Source organism: Pseudophryne corroboree, assembly GCF_028390025.1.
Source record: "Pseudophryne corroboree isolate aPseCor3 chromosome 3 unlocalized genomic scaffold, aPseCor3.hap2 SUPER_3_unloc_11, whole genome shotgun sequence".
Lineage (NCBI taxonomy): Eukaryota > Metazoa > Chordata > Amphibia > Anura > Myobatrachidae > Pseudophryne > Pseudophryne corroboree.
Genome location: NW_026967499.1, coordinates 1297566 through 1307248, shown reverse-complemented (window position 1 = coordinate 1307248; position 9683 = coordinate 1297566). Strand labels below are relative to the sequence as shown.

At 45.5% G+C, this 9683-nt stretch overlaps 1 protein-coding gene across 1 annotated transcript in view; it reads right to left on the bottom strand.

The window, feature by feature from the left end:
* Nucleotides 1-476: 476 nt before the first annotated feature.
* LOC134983268 (gastrula zinc finger protein XlCGF57.1-like) overlaps nt 477-9683 on the bottom strand; it is a 47066-nt gene continuing 37859 nt past the window's right edge. The window contains exon 6 of the mRNA XM_063948991.1: nt 477-1975. Within this exon, the coding sequence (XP_063805061.1) occupies nt 564-1975 (1412 nt within the window). The 3' untranslated portion in view covers nt 477-563. The remainder of the gene's footprint in view (nt 1976-9683) is intronic.

The following is a 9683-nucleotide window of genomic DNA, read 5'->3' as shown; positions in this document are numbered from 1 at the left end:
CTGGGGGCACAACCCTAGAAACAAACATTACCCCCTGACAACAAGCATAACACCTACCGCATAAAATCCCTGGCAACGAGCATGACACCCTGAGCATGAAAACCCCTGGCACCGTGCATTTCCCACCCTAGGCTTATACTAGAGTCAGTCATTTTTCCCAGTTTTTTGTGGTAAAATTAGGTGCCTCGGCTTATATTCGGGTTGACTTATACTCGAGTATATACGGTAATCAGAAGACAGGCGGGTCGGCGTGCATTAGCATATGGACCTGTTTCGCTAGGACTGAGTCACCCACACCTGGAGCTCAGCTAGACATTTAGTATTGGTATTGTTTTCAGTACCTGGAGCAAAGACAGGTTATCTGCATAGTAGAGGTAAAGGAGGACATGACGTCTTATTATTTCACCCAGTAGCAGCATGTATATTGTAAAAAAAACACAGGACATAAGATAAAACCTGAAGGAACATTGCAGGGAAATGGTGAAGAAGAGTATATCCAGAAGATTAAAATGGTTCCCCACCTGTGTGATGTCTACTGTGTCCAACAAGAGCTGATTTATTAATCACTCAGAGCATGCAAATGGCTTCAAACGTCTGTGAGTTCTCTCATGTTGAACAAGATGTGATTTCTGTATAAAACTTTTCCCACACTCAGAACATGAAAATGGCTTCTCACCTGTGTGACGTCTCTCATGTGTAACAAGATGTGATTTCCGTATAAACCCTTTCCCACACTCAGAACATGAAAATAGCCTCTCACCTGTGTGATTTCTCTCATGTCTAACAAGATGTGATTTCTGTATAAACCCTTTCCCACACTCAGAACAAGAAAATGGCTTCTCTCCAGTGTGACTTCTCTCATGTGTAACAAGTTGTGACTTTTGTGAAAAACATTTCCCACACTCAGAACATGGAAATGGCTTCTCTCCGGTGTGACTTCTCTCATGTATAACAAGAGTTGATTTCTGTGCAAAACATTTCCCACACTCAGAACATGAAAATGGCCCCTCTCCGGTGTGATTTCTCTCATGTGTAACAAGACATGATTTGTGTGAAAAACGTTTTCCACACTCAGAACATGAAAATGGCTTCTCTCCGGTGTGACTTCTCTCATGTTGAACAAGATTCGATTTCAGTGAAAAACATTTCCCACACTCAGAACATGTAAATGGCTTCACTCCAGTGTGACTTCTCTCATGTATAACAAGATATGACTTGTGTGAAAAACCTTTTCCACACTCAGAACAAGAAAATGGCTTCTCTCCGGTGTGACTTCTCTCATGTATAACAAGAAATGATTTCTGTGTAAAACATTTCCCACACTCAGAACATGTAAATGGCTTCTCTCCGGTGTGACTTCTCTCATGTATAACAAGAAATGATTTCTGTGTAAAACATTTGCCACACTCAGAACATGTAAATGGCTTCTCTCCGGTGTGACTTCTCTCATGTTGAACAAGATGTAATTTCCGTGTAAAACATTTCCCACACTCAGAACATGTAAATGGACTCTCACCTATGTGAGTTTTCTGATGTATGACAAAATATGATTTGGATGTAAAACATTTCCCACACTCAGAACATGAAAATAGCTTCTCTCCGGTGTGACTTCTCTCATGTATAACAAGAAATGATTTCCGTGCAAAACATTTCCCACACTCAGAACATGGAAATGGTCTCTCACCTGCCTTAGATGGCTGATGTGCAATAAGCTTTGTGTTCTGTGTAAAACAAGTTGCACCTATAGAACAGGAAAACACTGTATCTACTGTCAGAGCTGTAACAGATGCACCAATATCAGAGTGATCAGGAGAACATTTCCCAGGATCAGAGGGATCAGCTGATAGAGCTGGATGTATAATTGGGGTAATGAGATTAGTTCCTGGAGAATCCTGTCTACTGTCATCTTTTATTTCACAATCCGGGGATGATATTAGATGTCCTTCTGAGATATTCCTGCTTGTGTGTCGATCTGCTGGAAATAAAATACATTTTGGAAATGTGAATTTTCATAAAACAATTAAAATCTGGTAAATATCATGATCAAAACTGGAAAATTACTATAAAATGAGTAGACAAGACCCAGGGTGTTACATGGTACAATATATAATTCTGTAACAGACATTGTATCCAGTACTGTATTTCTGGCATTGCTTTTATGTTTATCTTTAAAATAATACTAGGAAGCTTGGAAAGGAGTGTTACTAACACTGAGAGATCATGTGGGATTACTAGAGGTGACATGGGCTGTGCAGTAATATAACATCGCCTGTGCATACATTTAGGTAACACTGAGATCATGTGGGATTACTAGAGGTGACATGGGCTGTGCAGTAATATTACATTACCTGTGCATACATTTAGGTAACACTGAGATCATGTGGGATTACTAGAGGTGACATGGGCTGTGCAGTAATATAACATTACCTGTGCATACATTTAGGTAACACTGAAAGATCATGTGGGATTACTAGAGGTGACATGGGCTGTGCAGTAATAATAAGAATTTACTTACCGATAATTCTATTTCTCGTAGTCCGTAGTGGATGCTGGGGACTCCGTCAGGACCATGGGGAATAGCGGGCTCCGCAGGAGACAGGGCACATCTAAAAAAGCTTTTAGGTCACATGGTGCGTACTGGCTCCTCCCCCTATGACCCTCCTCCAAGCCTCAGTTAGGTACTGTGCCCGGACGAGCGTACACAATAAGGAAGGATCTTGAATCCCAGGTAAGACTCATACCAGCCACACCAATCACACCGTACAACTTGTGATCTGAACCCAGTTAACAGTATGATAACAAAACGAAGTAGCCTCTGAAAAGATGGCTCACAACAATAGTAATAACCCGATTTTTGTAACAATAACTATGTACAAGCATTGCAGACAATCCGCACTTGGGATGGGCGCCCAGCATCCACTACGGACTACGAGAAATAGAATTATCGGTAAGTAAATTCTTATTTTCTCTAACGTCCTAGTGGATGCTGGGGACTCCGTCAGGACCATGGGGATTATACCAAAGCTCCCAAACGGGCGGGAGAGTGCGGATGACTCTGCAGCACCGAATGAGAGAACTCCAGGTCCTCCTTAGCCAGAGTATCAAATTTGTAAAATTTTACAAACGTGTTCTCCCCTGACCACGTAGCTGCTCGGCAAAGTTGTAATGCCGAGACCCCTCGGGCAGCCGCCCAAGATGCGCCCACTTTCCTAGTGGAGTGGGCCTTTACAGATTTAGGCTGTGGCAGGCCTGCCACAGAATGTGCAAGTTGGATTGTGCTACAGATCCAACGTGCAATCGTCTGTTTAGACGCAGGAGCACCCATCTTGTTGGGTGCATACAATATAAACAGCAAGTCAGACTTTCTGACTCCAGCCGTCCTAAACTATATATATATATATATTTTTAGGGTCCTGACAACGTCTAGTAACCTGGAGTCCTCCAAGTCCCTAGTAGCCGCAGGCACCATAATAGGTTGTTTCAGGTGAAAACCTGACACCCCCTTAGGAAGAAACTGGAGACGAGTCCCAGTTCTGCCCTGTCCGAATGGAAAATTAAATATGGGCTTTTGTAAGACAAAGCCGCCCATTCTGACAATCGCCTGGCCGAGGCCAGGACCAACAGCATGGTCACTGTCCATGTGAGATATTGGTCAACAGCATGTTCACTTTCCATGTAAGATATTTCAAATCCACAGATTTGAGCGGTTCAAACCAATATGATTTTAAGGAATCCCAACACTATGTTGAGATCCCACGGTGCCACTAGAGGCACAAAAAGGGGTGTATATGCAATACTCCCTTGACAATCTGGACTTCAGGAACTGAAGTCAATTCTTTCCGGAAGAAATTCTACAGGGCCGAAACTTAAAACCTTAAAGAACCCCAATTTTAGGCTCAAAACACTCCTGTTTTCAGGAAGTGTAGAAATCGACCTAGTTGAATTTCTTCGTGGGGCCTTTCTGGCCTCACCTACGCAACATATTTTCACCACATGTGGTGATGACGTTGTGCGGTCACCGCCTTCCTGGCTTTGACCAGGGTAGGTATGACCTCTTATGGAATGCCTTTTTCCTTCAGGATCCGGCTTTCAACCGCCATGCCGTCAAACGCAGCCGAGGTAAGTCTTGGAATAGACATGGTACCTGCTGAAGCAAGTCCCTTCTTAGCTCCCCAGGCCCTTAGTCCTCTGTGAGCATCTCTTGAAGTTCCGGGTACCAAGTCCCTCTTGGCCAATCCGGAGTCACGAGTATAGTTCATACTCCTCTATGTCTTATAATTCTCAATACCTTGGTTATGAGAAGCAGAGGAGGGAACACATACACCGACTGTTACACCCACGGTGTTACCAGGACATCCACAGCTATCGCCTGAAGGTCTCATGACCTGGCGCAATACCTGTCCCGTTTTTTGTTCGGGCGGGACGCCATCATTTCCACCTTTGGTCTTTGCCAATGGTTCACAATCATGCGGAAAAACTTCCCTATGAAGTTCCCACTCTCCCGGGTGGAGGTCATGCCTGCTGAGGAAGTCTGCTTCCCAGTCGTCCACTCCCGGAGAGAACACTGCTGACAGTGCTATCACATGATTTTCCGCCTAGCGAAAAATCCTTGCAGTTTTTTCACTGCCCTCCAGCTTCTTGTGCCGCCCTTTCTGTTTACGTGGGCGACTGCCGTGATGTTATCCCTCTGGATCAATACCGGCTGACCTTGAAGCAGAGGTCTTGCTAAGTTTAGAGCATTATAATTTTGCTCTTAGCTCCATCTATGTGGAGAGAAATTCTCCAGACTTGATCACACTTTCCTGGAAATGTTTTCCCTGTGTGACTGCTCCCCAGCCTCTCAGGCTGGCCTCCGTGGTCACCAGCATCCAATCCTGAATTCTGAATCTGTGGCCCTCTAGAAGATGAGCACTCTGTAATCACCACAGGAGAGACACCCTTGTCCTTGGATATAGGGTTATCCGCTGATGCATCTGAAGATGCGATCCGGACCATTTGTCCAGCAGATCCCACTGAAGAGTTCTTGCGTGAAATCTGCCGAATGGAATTGCTTCGTAATAAGCCACCATTTTTACCAGGACTCTTGTGCAATGATGCACTGACACTTTTCCTGGTTTTAGGAGGATCCCGATTAGCTCGGATAACTCCCTGGCTTTCTCCTCTGGGAGAAACACCTTTTTCTGGACTGTGTCCAGAATCATCCCTAGGAACAGTAGACGTGTCCTCGGAAAAGCTGCGATTTTGGAATATTTAGAATCCACTCGTGCTGTCGTAGAACTATTAAAGATAGTGCTACTCCGACCTCCAACTGTTCTCTGGACCTTGCCCTTATCAGGAAAGCGTCCAAGTTTCTTTTAAGAAGAATCATCATTTCGGCCATTACCTTGGTAAAGACCCGGGGCGCCGTGGACAATCCAAACGGCAGCGTCTGAACTGATAGTGACAGTTCTGTACCACGAACCTGAGGTACCCTTGGTGAGAAGGGCAAATTTGGACATGTAGGTAAGTGTCCCTGATATCCAGTGACACCATATCGTCCCCTTCTTCCTGGTTCGCTATCACTGCTCTGAGTGACTCCATCTTGATTTGAACGCTTGTATGTAAGTGTTCAAATATTTCAGATCTCACCGAGCCGTTTGGCTTCAGTACCACAATATAGTGTGGAATAATACCCCCACCCTTGTTGTAGGAGGGGTACTTTGATTATCACCTGCTGGGAATACAGCCTGTGAATTGTTTTCAATACTGCCTCCCTGTCGGAGGTAGACGTTGGTAAAACAGACTTCCGGAACTTGTGAGGAGGAGACGTCTCGAATTTCCAATGTACACCTGGGATACTACATGTAGGATCCAGGAGTCCCCTTGCGAGTGAGCCCACTGCGTGCTGAAACTCTTGAGATGACCCCCTACCGCACCTGAGTCCGCTTGTACTGCCCCAGCGTCATGCTGCGGACATTGGCAGAAGCTGTGAAGGGCTTCTGTTCCTGGGAATGGGCTGTCTTCCCTTTCCTCTACCCCTGGGCAGATATGACTGGCCTTTGCCCGCCTGCCCGTATGGGGACGAAGGACTGAGACTGAAAAGACTGTGTCCTTTTCTGCTGAGATGTGACTCGGGGTAACAAAAGGTGGATTTTTCAGCTGTTGCCATGGCCACCAGGTCCGATGGACCGCCCCTTTATACGGCAATACTTCCATGTGCCGTCTGGAATCTGCCTCACCTGACCACTGTCGTGTCTTCGTCTGGCAGATATGGACATCACATTTACTCTTGATGCCAGAATGCAAATATCCCTCTGCGCATCACGCATATATAGAAATGCATCCTTAAAATGCTCTATAGACAATAAAATCTTGTCCCTGTCAAGGGTATCAAAATTTTCAGTCAGGAAATCCGACCAAGCCCCCTCAGCGCTGCACATCCAGTCTGAGGCGATTGCTGGTCGTAGTATAACACCAGTATGTGTGTATATACTTCTTAGGCTATTTTTCAGCTTCCTATCAGCTGGCTCCTTGAGGGCGGCCTGTTTCTGGAGACGGTAACGCCACTTGTTTTTATAAGCGTGTGAGCGCCTTATCCACCCTAAGGTATGTTTCCCAACTCGCCCTTACTTCTGGCAGGAAAGGGTATACCGCCCATAACTTTCTATCGGAGGAACCCCACGTATCATCACACACTTCATTTAATTTATCTGATTCAGGCAAAACTACAAGTAGTTTATTCACACCCTACAAAATACCCTTATTTGTGGTACTTGTAGTATCTGAAATATGTAACACCTCCTTCATGCCCTTAACATGTAACGTGTGGCCCTAAAGGAAAATACGTTTGTTTCTTCACCGTCGACACTGGAGTCAGTGTCCGTGAGGTAAATGGGCGTTTTTACAAGCCCCTGACGGTGTCTGAGACGCCTGGACATGTACTAATTTGTTTGCCGGTCGTCTCATGTCGTCAACCGGCTTGCAGCGTGTTGACATGATCACGTACTTCCACAAGTAAGCCATCCATTCCGGTGTCGACTCCCTAGAGAGTGACATCACCATTACAGGCAATTTGCTCCGCCTCCTCACCAACATTTTCCTCATACATGTCGACACACACGTACCGACATACAGCACACACACAGGGAATGCTCTGATAGAGGACAGGACCCACTAGCCCTTTGGGGAGACAGAGGGAGAGTTTGCCAGCACACACCAAAATGCTATAATTATACAGGGACAACCTTTATATAAGTGTTCCTCCCTTATAGCATTTAATATATATTTATATCGCCAAATCAGTGCCCCCCCTCTCTGTTTTAACCCTGTTTCTGTAGTGCAGTGCAGGGGAGAGCATGGGAGCCTTCCCCTCAGCCTTTCTGTGAGGGAAAATGGCGCTGTGTGCTGAGGAGAATAAGCTCCGCCCCTTTCTCGGCGGGCTTTTCTCCCGGTTTTTAAGAACTGGCCTGGGTTAAAATACATACATATAGCCTTAATGGCTATATGTGATGTATTTATTTTTGCCAAATAGGTACTTATATTGCTGCCCAGGGCGCCCCCAGCAGCGCCCTGCACCCTCCGTGACTATGTCAGTGAGCCGTGTGACAACAATGGCGCACAGCTGCAGTGCTGTGCGCTACCTTCATGAAGACTGTGAAGTCTTCTGCCGCCTGTTTCCGGACCTCCGTTCCGCCGTCTTTCTTCAGCGTCTGTAAGGGGGATCGGCGGCGCGGCTCCGGTACGAACCCCAGGCTGACCTGTGTTCCGACTCCCTCTGGAGCTCAGTGTCCAGTAGCCTAAGATCCCAATCCATCCTGCACGCAGGTGAGTTGGAGATCTCTCCCCTAAGTCCCTCATTGCAGTGATCCTGTTGCCAGCAGGAATCACTGAATGAAAACCTAAAAAAAACTTTTCTAAACAGCTCTTTAAGAGAGCCATCCAGATTGCACCCTTCTCGGACGGGCACAAAAACCTAACTGAGGCTTGGAGGAGGGTCATAGGGGGAGGAGCCAGTACGCACCATGTGACCTAAAAGCTTTTTTAGATGTGCCCTGTCTCCTGCGGAGCCCGCTATTCCCCATGGTCCTGACGGAGTCCCCAGCATCCACTAGGACGTTAGAGAAATAACATCGCCTGTGCATACATTTAGGTAACACTGAGATCATGTGGGATTACTAGAGGTGACATGGGCTGTGCAGTAATATAACATCACCTGTGCATACATTTAGGTAACACTGAGAGATCATGTGGGATTACTAGAGGTGACATGGGCTGTGCAGTAATATAACATCGCCTGTGCATACATTTAGGTAACACTGAGATCATGTGGTATTACTAGAGGTGACATGGGCTGTGCAGTAATATAACATCACCTGTGTATACATTTAGGTAACACTGAGAGATCATGTGGGATTACTAGAGGTGACATGGGCTGTGCAGTAATATAACATCGCCTGTGCATACATTTAGGTAACACTGAGAGATCATGTGGGATTACTAGAGGTGACATGGGCTGTGCAGTAATATAACATCGCCTGTGCATACATTTAGGTAACGCTGAGAGATCATGTAGGATTACTAGAGGTGACATGGGCTGTGCAGAAATAACATCGCCTGTGCATACATTTAGGTAACACTGAGAGATCATGTGGGATTACTAGAGGTGACAGGGGCTGTGCAGTAATATAACATCGCCTGTGCATACATTTAGGTAACACTGAGAGATCATGTGGGATTACTAGAGGTGACATGGGCTGTGCAGTAATAGAACATCACCTGTGCATACATGTAGGTAACACTGAGAGATCATGTGGGATTACTAGAGGTGACATGGGCTGTGCAGTAATATAACATCTCCTGTGCATACATTTAGGTAACACAGAGATCATGTGGGATTACTAGAGGTGACATGGGCTGTGCAGTAATATAACATTGCCTGTGCATACATTTAGGTAACGCTGAGAGATCATGTGGGATTACTAGAGGTGACATGGGCTGTGCAGTAATATAACATCACCTGTGCATACATTTAGGTAACACTGAGAGATCATGTGGGATTACTAGAGGTGACATGGACTGTGCAGTAATATAACATCTCCTGTGCATACATTTAGGTAACACTGAGATCATGTGAGATTACTAGAGGTGACATGGGCTGTGCAGTAATATAACATCGCCTGTGCATACATTTAGGTAACACTGAGATCATGTGGGATTACTAGAGGTGACATGGGCTGTGCAGTAATTTAACATCGCCTGTGCATACATTTAGGTAACACTGAGATCATGTGAGATTACTAGAGGTGACATGGGCTGTGCAGTAATATAACATCGCCTGTGCATACATTTAGGTAACACTGAGATCATGTGAGATTACTAGAGGTGACATGGGCTGTGCAGTAATATAACATCTCCTGTGCATACATTTAGGTAACACTGAGATCATGTGAGATTACTAGAGGTGACATGGGCTGTGCAGTAATATAACATCGCCTGTGCATACATTTAGGTAACACTGAGATCATGTGAGATTACTAGAGGTGACATGGGCTGTGCAGTAATATAACATCGCCTGTGCATACATTTAGGTAACACTGAGAGATCATGTGGGATTACTAGAGGTGACATGGGCTGTGCAGTAATATAACATCTCCTGTGCATACATTTAGATAACACTGAGAGATCATGTGGGATTACTAGAGGTG